Raw genomic sequence first — 19,069 nt, forward strand, 5'->3', positions numbered from 1 at the left:
CCGTGTCCTCGGGATGAAGTTCAGAAAGCATCCAAAAATTTCATCTTCCCGTTCACCTTTGGAAGCATCCAAGGCCCCATTTTCATGAGAAGTTTGTTATGAATTCGTGATCTCTCGGCGTTAGGCATTCTCGATGGTTTTGTGAAGTTTAAGCTCTGAACAGAGACTGAGAATATGTTCTGGTTTATTTTCATATTTCTTACTTTTTTTTCCCCAAAAAGTGGCTTTGGATGGAAACTTTCGTTTTTTTCTAAAGGAGCACAAGGGACTGAATTTTATCCCATTCCTCTTCTGGTTTGCTCTCGTCAGAAGGAATCACTGCCTTCCGGGTCTGGCGGGTCTGTCCAGAGATGGGAAGGAGCGCGTGTCCCTCTCGGTAAGTGTTACACTGCCCAGCACAAGGTCAGTGGTCCAAGACCACCAGCAGCTCTGCTCCCATAAAGATGGACAGTCTTGGAAACCCTGTGTAAGGTCCCGGAGTTGGAACCCACTGGGTGAAGTGGGGGAGAGGTCTTCTTCGTATCCAGCATCATCTAGTAGCTCTAGCCTGTCTTACACAGATACGGCCTGCATTTTGCTGCTGTTGTATAACAGCTTGGAGGCCGTTCGATATCGGTGCATGACTGAATGTGCATCAAACCCATGGTCAATTTCCTATTCAGTACGTTTTCCCTCCTAAAGTTACAGCTAATGGTCTCATGAAGATGCCATTTCCCACAAAGCAGGGGGTGTGAGTGGATGCTCTAGCTTACAGTCTGAGAACTCTTAAGGCTTGAGTGAAGGAATATGGGTTTTGCATGTTGGGAACCAGAGCCTAGCTGCCCTTCAGAAAAACTCCAGCTCACCCCGTCACTCACAGTGTCTCGGCTAGAAGACCCTGTTCTCCAGACCCTTGCTGCCTGTTTTCTCCGTATTTGAAACCATGACTAGCTGACAGGTGAACATGTAGATGAATTTCTATCGCTCGTAAGTGAAAAAAGAAAAATCTGCTCTTTGGAAGCCATTCGCCTCTCTTCTGTCAGCTACATTTGTCCCTGGCCTGCTTTCTGTTAGCTAGGTAGAAGCTTTCTTCCTGGCTTTGGGAACTTCATATTTTAAGGAAACAAGGTCTTGATCTGTGATGTATGATGCCATGTGTTTCCCCCAGTTGGTCTTTTGACATTAGGATGCATTTTCCAAGCCAATGATCTTTAGAATGTAGTTAAACTTATTAGTCGTGGCTTACAATACCTGGCTTGCACGCCTTGCTAACAAAGGGGTTTACAATTCCTATCAGAAACGTATGCGGATGGTTTTATTTTGATCGCCTCTTGAAATCCCCAGGTGAGACGTGTTTGTAAACTTTGTATCCAGTGTGTTCTTGCGGGCAGGTTTCCTATTCCAGCCCCACCTCCCCCACGGTGCAGGGTAACACCCGTGAGCTGCAATGGAAGTAACTGCATTTTTCAAGGTTTACGTCAAGGAGACAGACGTAGGGCCTCCTCGGGGAGGACCAGATGAGCCTCGTGGCCAGTCAGGTGACTCGTGTGCAATGCAGACGGCCCTGCCCTGGGCAGATGCGTGGCCCAGACGTGCTCTGAGCGTCTCCTCGGAGCTTGCTCTGCATGTCCTCAAAGCAGCCGAAGGAATTGGCTTTGTTTAGATTTAGGCGAGGAACCTGTGAGCTGTGAGTGACAAGGGATGAGCGGGCCTGGCTTTCATTGCGGACCAGGATGCGTTCCGTAAGTTCAAGTGTGGACCTGATCGTGCCCTTGATGGTGTTCCCCCTCGGGCCAGGAGGCATTCATGATTCCATTCCTGCTCACCGGATGGCTGCCATTTTCCTGCAGATGGGGTTACCACCTTTCACCCCCAATTCTTCATAGTTGAGACTGTGATTCTGTGTGTATAGCTCTTGCCAACCATTCACTTTATTTAAAATACAGTGAAACCTGTGAGAGCCAGAACCCGTAGGGACTGCCTGGTATTTTTCCGGAGTCTTCCAAGTTTTCCTTCTCTTGACAGTGTGCAGTCAACCACCTTTCTTTCACTCTGGAAAACGCAGGCGTTGTCTTGCTCCGACAGGTTTCCTTGCACGGCCCCGCGTGCCCAGCTTCTGCTGCACGATCAGGATGCGGCCAGTGGCATGCTGTCTAACAAGAGCATGTAGATCTCCACTGAGAGACGCCCTGGATGTCAGTTATCTCTGGGACCCTCGTGATTTACCTCACCAACAGCCAGTAATTAGCAAGAAATGGGCGTAACTTAAAACGAAATATCTCTGGGGGAAAGAATGAAATGTCTTAGGGTATTAAGTTGACCCTTGGGTGGATTTCTTTGATTTCGCCCTCAGTGTCCGTCCACCAGTTGCCAGCAGAGTGGCCGCCTTCCATTGGGTCTCAGAGCAGATCCGCGAGAGCTAGGCAAGTCCATTCATCCAAGCTTCACTTTTTCCTGGAGAAGAAAGAGCATGTCTTCATCCCATGTACGATGTGAATGTGTAATGTTCAGGAGGAATGACTTCACATCAACCCTTCCTGGTAGGACAGACCTTTGATCCTGGCAGGATTCGGGCTGTTTCCGCATGTTTACTTAGAATACTCTTCCAACAAACGCTTGTGAGATGGCTCCTTCAACAACAGAAGAGCTTCAGTCATCCCCGATTTCCCTCCCCCCCCCCCCCCCCAGCAAAGAAAGGAATCTTCTAAGTGGGAGGAAAAGCAATTGGATTGTGAACAGTTGTCAGTGGTTACATGGGAATTAGCCGGTATCCCGGCTATGTTTCCATTTTCCTGGTGTTCGAGGCGTTCCACAGTATATGCTTTCGTTTATTGGACGTGTTTTAAAATCCTCTTTTCCCACCTTGTACTTAATAGTTCGTACCAAAACCTCTGTGAGAGAGGTGGCGACAGCTGGTGGTCTACATTTTTTAAGGTTCCAGATGGCATTGAACATGGTCTCACGCACGGCTCAGAGGGTTCGGCTAGGCAGCTTAGGAAAATCCCCGGCACGTGTGCCTGCCAAGGGGGAAACTCGGGGACCTTGGTTTCTCTGGTAGAATTAGAAATTTTGAAAGCCAATTTTGCCAAATATTTGAAGGTGGGGAAAAGACACAAAGCATAGTAGCCTCCTGTCTGCTAAAGCTACTCTGCGAAAGCTCATGGCAGCGTTCTGCAAACATTTTTCAAAGTTTCAGCGCATGCCTGGCCCCTGCAGCATGTTCTTTGCACCTCGTTTTGGTGTGAGGTAGCCGGGTTCCCCATCTGCTCTCGCCAGCCACCTGGCAGCGGATTAAAGCGCAGCCAGTGTGTGCTGTGCGCTCTGTTTCCTCCTTGTCCGGACACCGGGCGGCAGTGTACGAGGAGTTTGATGACAGCCGTGAGGAGCTAACATCCATCTTCACAGAATCTGCCTGTTCTGACTGGTGGATCCGAGAGGGCCTGGAAGCAGGTAACCACGTGCATCTCCACGCTAAGGCAATCAGTAGGATGCGAGGCCACGCCAAGGGGCTCCTTAACTCCCTTGTGCGATGCTGTGGTGGACTCGGGTTTGGCCAAGTCAGGTGGGGACTCACGGCATCGAAGTCAGCGATGGGCACCTAGTGCTGCCTTCGTCAGACTCCTCCTGAACTAGGACAGATTCCCGTTCGCATCGTAGGGAAACTGGTCTATGACGTAGAGCTTCTGTGGCTGGACATGCGTTGCTTTTCCGAGGGGCGCACACAGTAAAAAGAAAAAAGCTCCATGTGTCCGGTGCGTGTCTGCTCCCTCCACACCGGGCCTGCCAGTGCGTGTTGTCCAGGTGGCTCTCCCCTTCGGCAGTTAGGGACTGGAACTAGCGATGGCGTCTTGAAAACCCGAAGGGAAAGCAAGCAGGAGTCTGGAGCTGGCACTGTGGCCCACTTGCACCTTCCGTTTCTGCAGCGTGTGTGTGGTCAAAGTCAAGACCTCGGCCCTGTTGGTTATCTTCACGTTTCTTTCTCTCCTCAGATGCAGACAGACATGCCGACCTCTCTGGGAGTCCGCTGAAAAGCAAAAGCACCCGGAAGCCCTTGGCTTGCATCATTGGATATTTAGGTGTGTATTGTCTGCAGGAGAAGCAGTCCCCTGCGTGGGACGGGTATCTGACCAGGCGAATGGACGCACTTCAGTGCAGCGCAAGCTTCCCATAAAGCCGCAGTGACACACCTTCATAGATAAAGTCAGTTCACCTAGAGACTTTCACTTTTTTGGGGGGGGAGGCGGGGGGTTGTCAAAACACATGCACTCAACATACACAGTCTTGGGTGTATCTATTTCTTTTTTTTTTTAATGACCGACTTACAACATAATGCATGCGATCTGTATTTATGGAAAGGAATACAGCCTTCAGCAAAAAGTGGGAGATAAGAATCACTTTATTATTTAGAGGATAAATATGCTTCAAGGCTGGATATTTAAAATTTAGATTCTCCTACCATTTCTACCTCTTCTTAAATGGAGAGGGTTGGTTTATTTGTTTGCATTTACAAGAATGAGACTGAGCAGATTTTTAAATTGTGGGCCATATACGGGATACAAAATAATATGCCAGCTCAACGCTCTTCAGTGCCATTAAATACGGCCATCATGCTGAGATGGATCTTTAGCCTGCCTTTTAAAAATCCCGATAGTCTGGATGTGCCAATGAAGGTTACTTAGGAAGATGAACATTTGCACTACTTTCGGCTTTTTGCCCTATTATTTAACTCAGGGTCTCCCAGGATAATGGTGACATTTCACACTGAAATACCACAATGAAGGATTGCATACCAAAAGACTACTTAGCAATACTCCACTCCCACTTTTTTTTGTGTGCAAGTTTTCAGATAATTCACACAATAATGGTTCCTAATATGCCTAGACAGGAGAATGATAAGGGTTTGCACTTTCCATATTTCTTGCTTTTTCATTTTCCCAACGTGAAATATGTACTCCCAAGTTGCACAGGTTGTTATATCAGAAAGATATGTAGTTAAGAAGTGTTCAGACTTGAATCATCCAGCCTTTTAAAAATCAGAGTGTACCCTTGAACTTGGCATAATATCTGGCCCTCCGCAGAGCATCCCAAGAGTCCAAAGTTCACTGCTCCTTCTTTGCTGTTACTCTCTGCTTCATATCTTATCTTATTCTAAAAGGGATAAGTTGCTTTGATATTCCCAAACATGTCGCAGGTGAGTGCAGGCATGCTCGAGCTCTCACATGATTGGTGTAGGGATGACCTAGGCCAGGGTGGTAAAGTCCTTGATGATGGTTGTCTGCTCCCTTCCAGAACCTAGTCCTAAAAACCGCTTCACGCTTAGAAAGGGAAAGGTTTTGTTCATCGAGAGAATAGAAAGCATGTGGCTTGCTAGTCAGCCTTCCACGGGCCTTTAATGCCACGTTCCCCCTGAGAGGAAACTTCCGTGCTAACCAGACAAACCCAAGTCGATATGGCCCTTCCCAGCCGAGCCACACTGTGCCCCTGTCCCTGAGTATTTGCGATGTGCAGGAGGCTGTACGCAGCGATGTGGGGACACGACGATGAGGAGGCCTGGCCCCCATAAATCTCTCAGGGTGGTGGGGAAGGAACCCAGATTAGAACTACAAGACAAAGGGTTAAACCCTATCCACGAATGAAACTAAGCCGCATCGGGCCCTTGAACAAGGAGCAGTTCTTTCTGAGGAGCGCCGTGGGCAGCTTGCCTGAAGGAGGTCACGTTTCAGCTCAGCCTGCGATAGGAGTCGGATCTAAATCGGTGGAAAAGTAGGAAAAGCTAAGTCTCCCCTCGCAGGGAACCAGTCAGGAGTATTTTGGTGGGCAGTAGGATTTTGACCAGACCAAGGTGTAATTTTAACAATCCTAACAGCTTTGGCTAACGTTTACCAAATTAGGCTGCTCTCCTGTCTCCCCACCTTGGGTGGGGGTGTGCGAGAGACCCAACGTGGCTTCTGCTCTGCTGAGGTGCTGGGTGATGGAGCCGAGAAGCAGCCACGAGGATCAACTTTAGCCAAGGTTGCCCAGTGCTGGTAAGACAGGTCCCTAAATACACCCACCCTCCACAGTGGCTGCCCGCCCGCTCTATTCACAAGTCGCAGGTCCCCCTGGGCTCTGAGCCTGATGACAGGGTACTTGAACACACACACACGCACGCCATGTGCACATTGCAGTTTGCAACGTTCTCTTAGTCAAAACTTCTCTTCTACTATCTCTTGACTACTGTTTCTGGACATCCGTTTCAGATTTCATCCATACCAAATGTTCTGGGCTGGGAGTGATTGGCCCCGGCCCCATCCTTTGGTGGCAGAGCCAGGGAAGGAGTTTTCCAGAAAGCCTTCATATACACCAGGCATACTCCTATCGCATTCTCCTGGGTTAGCAAAGTTTCAAGGTCTGTCTGTCTGTCTGTCTGAGGCTGCCTCTTCAGCTTCTCTCTTGATTTCTAATACTGTGAAGAGCAGGTCCCTTACTGCCTCAGGAAAGCTCAGGTTGTCAGTGACCTTCTGATGAGGATGTGTTTTTTTTTGCTTGTACTCTGAACAAGAGGTGCCGAGTTCCATCCAGCAGGGGAATAACTAGCTCGCTTTTGATAAGTAAAGCCATGGTAACCACGCTTGAAGCTAATTCATTATGCAAGTCCTTGGGAAAACATGTCAGCTCCTAAGGAATTGACTCACCTCATTAAGAAGTAAGATGCCTGTCTACTAGCAAATGTAAGTGCACGCAGAGATTTTCGAATGCCATGTTCTAAATTGAGAAAGCCTTTTGTCCCTCCCCTCCGCCAGAAATCCATCCTGCGAAGAAACCTAATGTAATCCGATCTACACCGAGCCTGCAGACCCCAAGTACCAAGCGAATGCTCACCACCCCGAATCACATGGCGCTGAGCATTCTGGGAAAAAGAAACTACACTCATCACAATGGCCTGGATGGTATGTAAGCCTGGGGTTTGGGGCCAGCCCCTCCTCCCCCACCTGCTCCCCTAAACCAAGTGATGGATTGCAAACAGGCTGCTGCCTGCCCTGATTGGATTCCCCCTGTGGCGTGGGGGATTCGGAGAGGGAATGTTGCCCAGTGGCGGTTCCCCATCTCTTCAGGAGGCGCCTTTCTGCTCTCCTCCCCTGTTGGAGACCCTTCGGAGATGGAGGCCACTTAGCGGGCTGGCCCCGCTGGGTTCTAGAGCCGTGCCCCGATGCATGCTCACGGCTCGCATAGATGGCCCCAAGATGAGGGATTACTTTGACCTTGTGTCTGAGACATACATCAGCACTCTCTGGGGCTCTTCAGCGTTCCGTGGACCATCTTGAACTTGGCATCTGACCCTTCTTCAGTCTGAAATATACACTGTCTAATTGCTTAGGAGTGCTACAAATCATGATAGCATTTTCCTGGGTGACATCCTAAGAATGTATGAAATGAAGAAATAGCACACCTTCTCTTGCGCCCCTCCGCTGAGCGGGGCCGTAGAATGACTCCCGTTGGGACTGTATCCAAAGCATCACGCATCGTCCACGCAGTGTGTACCATTCGTCCTAATTCTTCTGGAGCTGCTGGGTTGCTTTCAGTGTGGTACTTTCTTTAGGAATCCACTCTCGAGGCTGCCCAGGCCGGTGGAGCTCCAGATTCCATCCGGGAGAGTAAATTATAAGGCGGCCAAGGATGTGGGCCGGCCCTTCTCATGATCATTTCCCGCAAGGGCTTTCCTGCATGGGAGTCTTGAAGGTCATAGAACACTGCCACTTTGAAGGTCATAGCCAATTCCAACTCTCGGGGACCCTCTCTAGGGTCTCTGAGACCATAACTCTTTATACGGGCGTCAATGGCTTCATCTGACGGGTGGGTTTCAGCCACCCGCCTTGTGGTTTTCCACCCAGCCCCTCACCCACAGGGCGAGGAGTTTCCTTTGCGTTTATAGAACACCAGTGAAGGGGGAAGAACTTTCGAAGAATTTAGCTACACAGCCTTCTTACAAAAATGCTTCCTTGCTGATGAGCACGTGGGCTCTCCAGCCACATAGACCTGATGCGTTTTTACAGCCGTGGACCAAGGAAGGATGGTGTCAGAATGCAGACACTGAAACTCTCCCCACCATTTCCTTGCCCACAGCCTCAGGCTTCGAATTCCACCAAAAATGGGATCTGAAACTTTTCTTTGGCTTCTCCCCACCTCCCTGGCCCCTCGAAGGGCAGGAGCTTGCCTCCGCAGAAAACACGGCATGAGTCCAGGTTCCTTCATTTGAGATTAAACGTGTGTGTTCATAGACGTACTGAGCTTGTACATGTGGGGGTATGTATAAGCTGCAAAGGGTTGGAACAGAAGAACTCAGATCTATTTTCCATGAACACAAAGACTTCAGCCTATAGTCTCTGAACGCCGGGACCTGTGGGACGGGCAGGGAATCAGAAACTCGCTGGTCATTGCAGTCTGACTACGAGGAATGAGGTGCCAACGCCAGCCATCCTTTTCACAAGTACAGGTGTCGCATCCATTTGCTGAGTGCGCCCATTCTTTTTTACTTTTTGCCCATACTTTTTTTTATGCAAAAGTAAGTTTGGAAGAAGGTAAGCGATATGACAATAAAACCCGTGAAAGCCAGAACCCGTACCAGGCAGACATGGGTCAGACAAGGAAGATACATATGTTTTCCAGTGAAACAAAGGACAGATGAGCGCTGTCTGCACCCTGTCAATGGCGGGCAATGGGTGAGGCCCGCGAAACCAGCCTGCCCGGCAGCTACCCGCTCACACAGGGTTCCCTGCGGTCAGCTCACGCCTTGACGTTCACTAACGCCGAGCCAAGTGCACTCCCCCCTGCCGGGAGAGGCTGGGGTCTCTCCTTAACTTTCGTGTTTAGGTTCTGCTCTAGCTACTTGCCGTTTTGATAACATGCTTACGCTTTTCATAATTCACACCTTTGTGTACTCAGAAGCTCTTTCTTTCAAAATGTCTTCGTGTGCCCCCCAAGTAGAGCCGTATCTTCTCACTTGACAGGTTCGAGATGTGTACAGAAGCGAAGCCTTCGCCTCACATGTCTTCCGGCCCTTAAATGTCTTCCCAACCATGTCCTCACTGTCTCATAGGCGCATGTTGCTCTCCCCACCTTCTTCCTCTTGTTCATGATCTTATGCTCACGTTTCTTAAAAGACCATAAATTCCTTCATTTTTATGAGAACTTACTCCCTTTTGTGTGTCCATTTTAAAAAAAATAAAATAGAAGTACGTCCCTCCTCAGCCACAGATTAGAGAGCAAGAAATTGCTTTTTCTTTTTTTTAGCTCTTTTTTTTTGAAAATTTTTAATCATTTTATTGGGGGCTTGTGCAACTGTTAGCACAATCCATCCATCCATTGTGTCAGGCAGATTTGTACACTTGTTGCCATCATTTTTCTCAAAATATTTTCTTTCTACTTGAGCCCTTGGTATCAGGACTCCTCATTTTTTCCCTTCCTTCCCTACCTTCCCTACTTCACGAATCCTTGATAATTTATAAATTATTATTTTGCCATGTCTTACACTGACCGATGTCTCCCTTCACCCACTTTTCTGTTGTCCATCCCCCTGTGAGGGGGTTATATGTAGATCATGGTGATCAGTTCCCCTTCGCCCCCTATCTTCTCCTTCCCCTCCTGGTGTTGCTACTCTCGTTATTGGTCCTGAGTGGTTTATCTTCCCTGGATTCCCTATGTTTCTAGCTCTTATATGTGTGTACTTAATTTTTTTTAACATTTTATTAGGGGCTCATACAACTCTTATCACAGTCCATACATATACATACATCAATTGTATAAAGCACATCTGTACATTCTTTGCCCTAATCATTTTCTTTTTTTTTCTCCTCTTTTCTTTTTTTACATTTTATTAGGGACTCATACAACTCTTATCACAATCCATACATATACATACATCAATTGTATAAAGCACATCCATACATTCCCTGCCCCAATCATTCTCAAAGCATTTGCTCTACACTTAAGCCCTTTGCATCAGGTCCTCTTTTTTTTCCCCTTCCTCCCCGCTCCCTCCTTCCTCATGTGCCCTTGGTAATTTATACATCGTTATTTTGTCATATCTTGCCCTATCCGGAGTCTCCCTTCACACCCTTCTCTGCCGTCCCTCTCCCAGGGAAGAGGTCACATGTGGATCCTTGTAATCAGTTCCCCCTTTCCAACCCACTCACCCTCCACTCTCCCAGCATCGTCCCTCACACCCTTGGTCCTGAAGGTATCATCCACCCTGAATTCCCTGTACCTCCAGCCCTCATATGTACCAGTGTACAACCTCTGCCCTATCCAGGCCTGCAAGGTAGAATTCGGATGATGGTAGTTGGGGGGAGGAAGCATCCAGGATCTGGGGGAAAGCTGTGTTCTTCATCGGTACTACCTCGCACCCTGTGTACTTAATTTTTATGGTTAAAAAAACAAACCAAACACCCTCTTTATGGTAAAAATCTTTAGGGGTGTTGGAAAACTGCTTTGCCGACACTGTGCTCCAGGCCGCAGGCCCAGCCCTGCTTGGCCGCTCCTCTTGCTCTCTCGCTTCTCAACATCCTAAGTCCTTTGTAGTTGGTCCTCTCTCCTCCTGGCTTGTCCCATTTCCTTTGGAACGAATGCTACTGCAGAATTCATTTCTTCTTTGCTTCGAGCAGGAGAAATGGCTAGGCCATGCAAGGAATCCCTAGTCTTATGCTGACTGAATCCTTCAGCCTCGCTGGGGGAAAACCCTCACCTCATTTTCTGGAGGAGCCCTACCTGGTGAAGCACATTTTTCTCTAGGAGGATTCCTCTTTGTTCCCCTGTTAAGGTGCAGACAGGAAGGCTGGTGCCCTGCAGGCCACTCTGCCAGCTCCCTATGCTCATTATCTCCGTGTTCAAGCACATTACTCAGTCTTAGTTGACCGGGGAATTGAACTTCCACATACCTTTGTAGCTCTGTCGTTGAGCATAGGCTCAGCAGCGAGCAGGTGTTCAGTACTGTTCATTGCATATGCGAAAATGATTGAGAAAAATGAGACATAGAGAGGTGGAGTATTTTTTTTAATTTGCTGAATACTGGATAATTGAAATGGTAGCCCTGATGATATAGGCAGGTCAGCAGTGTAAAACTGCCCACTACTCTGAGGGAGAAAGAGGGGGCTTTCTACTCCCATAAAGGACAGTTCTACCCTGTCCCGTAGGGTTGCCATGAGTCGGCATCGACCCGAACACAGGGAGTTTGACTGTGAAGGAGCAGAATTAGGATTCCAACTCAGGCGAGGTTGATGCCTTAGACTTGCTCTTGTGAACGAAGTGGTAGCTTTCCAACTGCTGTGTCCGCCAGGTTCTAGTCGGCAGTAGCCTAGTGCCCCTCGAGTGGAGTTGCCTCGACGGCAGGGAGTTTGGCTCAAGTTTGAATCAGCAGAATAAGGAGCCCTGGTGGCACAGTGGGTTATTAGTTGAACTGCTAACCACAAGGTTGATAGTTCTAACCCACCAACCACTCCGAGAGAGAAAGAGGAGGCTTTCTGTTCTTGTAAATATTTACAGCCTTGGAAATCTCACTGGGGCAGCTCTACTCAGCCCTGTAGGGGCAGAACCAACTCGATGGGCCGTGTGTTTGTTTGTTGGAAGTAAACAAGATAAGTGCAGGAACTATTGTTACAGCGTTTAATATAAGAAATTAATAGGACCGATATTGGATGGATTCGGTAAGTGGGGAGCATGGGGTTTGAGAGTGGGCCACAGAAAGCAGTTCCCTCTGCTAGGTTGAGACAGCAAAGGAAGGTGATCAGCAACTAGCACAACCTGGAGCCTCAAGGAAGACCCAGCGAAGTTAGAACTCCACAGCAAGAGTGCTGCCTTCTTGTTGGCATCTTCCAGGGGGTGGACGAGGCCGTGCTCAGAGGGTGACATAGAGCTGCAGACTGGAAGCATCTGCTGCGGCACCCTGGAGTGACCCTGACCGAAACGGACAGGCATAAGTCGGTTCCTTCCCCCAGCCTTGGTGGTGTCGTGGTTATGAGTTGGGCCGGTGTCCGTATCACCAGCTCCTTTGGGAGAAAAGACGATGCTTTCTGTGTTTGGTAAAGAGTTATGGTCTCAGAAACTCACAGGAGTCGGCCTGTCATGTCATATAAGGTCACCACTCTGCGTCAGCATCCATTCCATGGCAGGGAGTTAGTGAGCCTCACCTACTCCCTCTCATGCCCCCTGCTGGAGAAGCCCAACAGGGCATCAGATCCCAACCAAACCCAAGCTACCCCTGGAGTCCAGGCTGACTCACAGCAACCCCTGGGGCTTCCAAGATTGTAACTGTTACAGCAGTAGAGAGCCTAGGTCTCCTGGGGAGCAGTTGGTGGTTTCGAACTGCCCACCATGGAGATCACAACCCAAGGCATAACCACTACACCACCAGGGCTCCAGCTCGGTGGAGCTGAGTTTAGAAGGAGGGTGGGAGGGGTGTGGAGCTGAAAGACGAGCGTGAAGTAGAAACGCTCCTTTTAGAAGCGTACCCCTTTGCATCACTAATGAACCTTTTCCTTGGGGCACTGGTTCGTCTCACTCTTCCTCAGGAAATAGGCTCCTGACTAACTGGAATTTTTAAAATGAACAGAAAGTACTGGGAAAACCAAACCAAAGAAACCCACTAGGCTAAACGCTAGTGTTCCTGGGACAGCTGATGCCACCCGGACTGAAATTGACATCCAAACTCATGGAAAAGCTCTGCCCCGAGTGATCCAGTCAGAGCCAGTTAGCACGGCTGTTTAATTATCAGCATGCCAGACAGATGAGCACACCTAACGGTATACTGATGGAGCAAATTGAACTGGAATTAGAAGTCTGGCTCGACTGAAATATTCCAGTCTCAGGGTTGCCTCGCAGTCGAAGTTTGCCTTCTTCATTCCTCCTCCTCTGTACCTCGGCCTCCAGCGGGAGAAGAGAGAGTCTCGGGGGGCCTCCTGGCTGCAAGGACGCAGGGTCCTTGGTACGCTGGATCCCTTCTTACTGCCTTCCTGAAAGTCACAGTCATTCCCCTGGCCCTGAGCCTGGCTTCTACAAGCCCCCCAACGGCTCCCTGCGGCCCAAGCTTGTGCACGCCTCCACCTTTCCCTCCGGCTGGTGGTCCAGGGGTGCACCACATGGCAGGCAGGGTGGCATCCGCATCCTGTCTCCTCCACTCCTGACTCACAGGGACTCTGGGGACAGTCCCTTTTACGGTTGGCCTGCTTGGTTAACTCCAGGGACGGCGATAGGAAGGCCCTCAAGTCAACAGAGACCAAAAAACCATTTTTAGAAAAGCTCGTCCTGGGTGAGACCCCACAAGAGACGGCAGCGAGACAGACCTGATCTCTGCTGGGGAGGAAGCCACCTGCGAGCTGGGGGTCAGATGAGCCTCCTGCCTGACTTCTCCTGCCGTTACCTGTTGACCTTGGGTCAGTCCCTCTGTAAGGGGTCGGTTTTGTTTTCCTTCCAGAGTGGGTAGGAAAATTGCTTTTTTTCTTTCTTTTTACACTTGGATGCCACTTGATTTTTCTGCCTTTATGAGGTAGCCTCACGTTAGCCATGAAAAACCAAAGCTCAGAGGGGTTAAGGGGTTTTCTAACGCTCCCGGGCTAGCAAGTCGTCCAGGTGGGTTTCTTCCACTGGACAAACAAGGGACAAGGTGTGTGTCAAGAGCAGGATGTACCTAAGAGAGGATTGTGTTTACTGTGGATAGGAGGTGTGTGTGTGTGTGTGTGTGTGTGTGTGTGTGTGTGTGTGTGTGTGTGTGTGTGTGTGAGAGAGAGAGAGAGACAGACAGACAGACAGACAGACTACTGGGTATTTTTCTTGGCTCAGGCTACCAAGGATACATCATCATCATGTAGTGTAAGCTTAATGAACTCCCCCTTCCCTCCATTTCCTGCCACTGGCGCTCCCCTGCCTGTGTTCTCAAACCAACCAACCCTGTCCAATGATGCTTAGCGGCCCGACGGGACAGAGTACAACTGCCCCAGAGGGTAGCGGACGGCTGCGCCTTTCCCCCCGAGAAGCAGTCAGTAGGGTCCAGCCAGCATCTTGTTGATGAGCACTTGACCGCTGCGCCACCAGGGCTCATTGCCTGGATCATAAAACTCACCGCCACCAAGTTGATTCATTCTGACTCACAGGACAAGCTAGAACTGCCCCTGTGGGTCTCCAGGACTGTCACTCTTGTACGGAGTGAAACGCCTCGTCCTTCTCCGTGGAGCAGCTCGTGGTGCCCTTGGGGTCAGCAGACCCGTGTGGGCCCCTACGCCGACCAGGGCTCCTTCCGCTCTGCTTTTCCCGGCAGGCACGTGGCACACCAGAGCTATACTGGTCTCGGGGACAGGGGAGGGACAAAAGAGAAGAGAAAATTCACAGAATCTCCCAAGGGCGGAACGTGTTTCAATGGACTGGTGGACTGTTCACAGCCAGTCCGTCTCCTCCGTCCACAGCTCCTGGCAGCCGCGCGTGCCTGGTGGAACGGCGCTCTGCAGAGTTTCCATGGCGGGCTTTTAAGGGAAATCGCCAGGCTTTTCTCCCAAGGTACCTGGAGGTGGTCTTGACACTGACCACTCGGCTAGCAGCCAGCGAGTATCAAGGTTCTCTTGGGGAAATTGTTCAGGTGGCAACCGGTCTTCTTAGTTAGTCGTATGTGAATTGTATAAAAATTCACTGTCAATATCTTCCATCTAACTACAGTGATTTCTCCAGTCTGATTCTCCAGGAGTGACGCGTGGGTTGTCTTCAAGGGACACAGGCATGTTCTGAGATCAGGGCCCGGGATCCATAAGACATTCAGTCGATAGGAACATGCCCTGCGCGCCCGTAGTTGAGACTCCAGCAGAGGGGATAGGCTGCCACGAAATCCTGAGAGCGCGGCATCTCTGTTCCCGAGTGAAGGCTGAGTCACAAAGAGCGGAGGCGAGACGGCCTGAGTGGTCCCCTATGAAGATCTGCCCTAATCAGATCTCCCAGCCGCTGTGCAGGAGCAGGGGGATGGCCCGCCAGGCCCCGTCTTCATGTGTAGCGAGGCTGCACGGCGGCAGCGGGGGCTGGAGCGCCTCCTGATTGCATTCAGCGTGGCACGACTTTGATCCCAGAGGCCCTGAAACAGACTCAGTGAGTCGGGGAGACCAGGGGACAGAGGGGGCATCTAAGCCAAGGGGAATGATGACTCCTACAAACCACACCCCCCAATCTCTCCTCTGGCTTATCCCCGCCCCCCATCCCCCGGGGTGTAGATCTTGTTTGGCTTCTTGCCCACAATGAGTAGGGTTGTGTCTGACTTCCCTGGAAGAGGGTGCCCCAATGTGGCTGCCGCTGTGAGCACAGTATGTGAGCCTGTCCTTCTCGTGGCTTGTTGCTGACGGCAGTGAGTCAGCAGCCGCAATCGTTGGCACCCCAACCCTGGGGAATGGGTGGTGGAGAGAGAGACTGAATCAGGGAGCAGACTCTGGGCTCGCATCTGCCGTCCTCACGAATCCCAATACAAGCAGCCTGCCAGGAACAGCGCAGTCTGTCTAGTGCTGGGCAGGCTGGGGCCCAGGTGCCTCCTGTCAAAACGTGCCATGCCATTTCAGAAGAGTAGGGTTTTGTTGGTTTGTTGTTCCCTCTTCGTAATCGTTTAAAACATCGCGTAGAGAAAAGTGTCACACACACACACACACACACACACACACACACACACACACACACACACACCCAGACTCACGTCTGCTCTCCTTGTCTCAGGTGTCGTGCTAGAACTTGGTTGAGTATGTAAAAGGACCGTCACGTTTCTCATGTGTCCTGGGCCACGATGGCCCCACGCCTTCTTGAATGCGAAGCAATAGAGCACAGAACCCAATATATTCAGGAGGTTTCAGAACTTGTTCACTGCCGTTGAGTTGGTTCCGACCCAGAGCGGCCGTATGTGCAGCAGAGGGATCGCTGCCTCGTCTCACGCCGGCCTCACCCCGTGGCTGTGCTGGAGCCTGCTCTAGCGGCCACCGTGTCCATCCGTCTTACTGAAGGCCTTCCTCTTTTTTACTGAGCCTCGACTTTCCCAAACATGATGTTCTTCTCTACGGACTGGCCTGCCTGATAGTAGGATCAAGCCCAGGGCATGAAGTCTTGCCATTCTCTCTTCTAAAGAATATTCTGGGTTTACTGCTTCCAAGAGATATTTGCTATGGCTAATATATGTAGTTTCCCCAACACCATAGTTTAAAAGCATCAGTTCTTCTTCAGTCTTCCTTATTCATTCTCCAGCTTTCAAACGCACACGAGCCACTTGATCCACGGGACAACTTACTCTCCAAAGTGCCTTTTGTGCTGGTCCACATTTCAGAGTGACTTTAGTGGGATTTCTTGACTGCTGTTTCTTTTGCGCTGATGGTGAGTGAGTCAAAGCAAACCACAACTTCAGTCTTTTCTCCCTTATCACGATGTGGTGGTCTCGTGGTCTGGTTGTGAGGATTTTGGTTTTCTGTACATCGAAAGTATACCGAGTCCATCCCCATTCGTACCGAAGGCTGCAATCATCCATCTTCATCAGCCAGCGCTTCAAGACCTCTTTGCTTGTCGCCAACAAGGTTGTATCATTTGCATATCTCGGGTTGCTAATGAGTCTTTCTTTAAGCCTGATGTCACACTCTTCTTAAAATAGCCCAGTTTCTCAAAAGAGTTGCTCAGAATGCAGGCTGAATAAATATGGTGAGGCATACAACCTGGGTGCACACCTGATTTTAAACAGCCCAATAGTCCCTTGGTCTATGTGCAACACAGACCAATGTTCCGAAATTCACATTCTTTGCAACATGATTCATGATTCATTATAATCACCATGGTTGAATGCCTTTGCTTGGTCAATAAAACACAGGTAACCATTTTTCTGGTATTGCCTGCTTTCAGCCAAGGTCCGTCTGCCAGCCGTGATAAGCCATGTCCCTTGGCCTCTTTTGAACCCAGCTTGAATCTTTGGCAACTCCCTGTGGCTGTACTGCTTCAACCATTTTTAAAAATTATTCCCTGCAAAATTTTACTTGCATGTGATAATAACGATCCGATGATTTCTGCAGTCTCTTGGGCCACCTCTCTTTGGAATGGGCACATGTGTAGATCTCTCCTAGTCCTTTGGCCCGGCAGCTGTCTTCCAATTCCTTGGCATAGACAATAAGCCCCTAGCGCTGCGTTTGTTTGTTGAAACCTTTGGTTGGCATTCTGTCAGTCCCTAGATCCTTGGTGTTTGGCCAGTGCCTTCCCCGCGGCTTGGACTTCTTGCTTTAGGGCCAGCGACTCTGGATTCTGTGCTGCCTGTTGAAATGGCTGGATGTCAACCAATTCTTTTTGGCTCTGGTGGACTTGTTTTCATTTCCTTCACTTCAACCTGGACTGACATGTGAGCAATTGGCGGTCTGTTCCACCGTCAGACCCTGGGGATAGGTGTATCGGTTTGCGTCAACGGAGTTCTATAGCCTTTCAAACCCTGTGGGGCAGTTCTACCCTGTCCTGCAGGGTCACTGTGAGTCAGAACCTCCTGACCATCCATGGGTTTGGCTTTGGTTGGCCATCCCTGTGCTGACTACTACTCCTAAGCGTTGTTTTCCTCAGAGACTGTGCCTACTTTGTCCCTAAGGAGAATCCAAGTGTAAAAGCCCCTCAGAGGGCCACGCCTCAGGTACTCAGCAGTAACGAGGTCCTAGAAGAGCCACCAAAGTCCACGAGAATCATGTCGTGTGAGAGCCTCAGCTGTGAGGGCCAGCTCGGGCCTCTTTGATACATGCCAGCGTTTATTTGCAAGGAAACCTTACCACGATCCGGTCCCCTTCTTCAGTGATGGAGTCCCAAGGGAGCTGGATCTCTGAGAAAGGAAGTGGACCTCTCCCTTGACCACTGGGTTTGCGGTTGTATTTTGCCCCTTGGGTGCGGACGCAGGGGAGATGAGATGGCTGTTCAGGAGAGGGAAGGGCGGGAGAGCGAGAGGGGGTGGGGGATGAGGTCTCTGCGAAACTCTTTCTTGGCAGAAGTTTGACTCATGTCAAGAAAACAGAACAGAGCGGGCACAGATGCCCGGGAAAGCCACTGGGACGTCCGTGTTGATGCTCCAGGAGCATGAGGACCAGCCGCCAAACCAGTTCCCCGGGCAGGCCCCCACGCAGTCTCCGGGTCCCAGTGAGGAAATGGGGAGAACCCTCGGGCAATGGAAACCAACGTACGTGACGCAGCCTGACTGGGTGCGCCCGCTGGGTTCATTGTAAGCCATCCCTGCTCACCGTCGCTGCCTTTCCCCGGATTCAGCTCCCCTCCCAGCTGACTGAACATCCTTTAAGCTCCGAAGGCATCCGACTGATAGCTTACACATCTTCTCCCCTCGCGCCAACATTGTTCCCATCAGCAACTGTTGACAAACAAATGAGGAAAGTGGCGATCAGACAACACAGGGTAAAGCAGGTGTCTGAGAAGCCTCTGTCCTGAGAGTCTGATAGCAGCTCCCCTGAGCGTTTACCAAGCGCCCTCCCGGGACAGGGGACAGGTGCGGAGCAAGGGCAGCTCGGAGCCCTGGGGACGTGGGACCCACCACGCGGAAGGCTTCTGATGCTGGGCGCTCAGCAGGGAAATCACCAGGACAGTGAACGTGGACTCTCCTGTCCGAAGCCCCAGGTGTTCTTGTTTCTCTCCAGTCTCACATCATTTCCCCCTTTTATTCTGTTTTCTGGGAGCTGGCTTCTGCTTCATCTTCCAACCTGTTATGACTGTGGAGTGTCTGTCTCTCCCTTCAAGTCTTAGTAATATGATTCCTGTCATTTAAAATTATCTATCTTTATATATGATTTTCTTCTCCTAGTTTTCTAAAATCTGAGCTAGCCTCTAAAGTTGGCCTCTTGTCATTCATCACCGAATTTTAAGAAACTGTAAGGCCTTCTTGAAGGTAGTTTTACAAATTTAATAGTTTTATTAAATTAGAATATGTATGACTGGTAAGCTTTGTGCATGCAGAAAAGGAGGCTTCAAAAAGCTCATGGAATCCTAAAGAATTTTATTTTCCTCAAACTTTTTTGTAGCCCCTCCTATACCCAGGAACCCATCACCTCAGTCAAGATCATGACTCGGTTTGTCACTGCACAAGGCTTTC

General features: G+C 50.0%; 1 protein-coding gene across 2 annotated transcripts in view; it reads left to right on the top strand.

The window, feature by feature from the left end:
- MTA3 (metastasis associated 1 family member 3) overlaps positions 1–19,069 on the top strand; it is a 182,127-nt gene that overhangs the window by 152,073 nt on the left and 10,985 nt on the right. For both annotated transcript variants that reach the window (XM_075535416.1, XM_075535417.1), the window contains exons 15-16: positions 3,969–4,055; positions 6,762–6,908. In XM_075535416.1, coding sequence (XP_075391531.1) covers positions 3,969–4,055; positions 6,762–6,908 — 234 coding nt within the window. The remainder of the gene's footprint in view (positions 1–3,968; positions 4,056–6,761; positions 6,909–19,069) is intronic.

The sequence above is a fragment of the Tenrec ecaudatus genome, chromosome 17 (assembly GCF_050624435.1).
Source record: "Tenrec ecaudatus isolate mTenEca1 chromosome 17, mTenEca1.hap1, whole genome shotgun sequence".
NCBI classification, from domain to species: domain Eukaryota; kingdom Metazoa; phylum Chordata; class Mammalia; order Afrosoricida; family Tenrecidae; genus Tenrec; species Tenrec ecaudatus.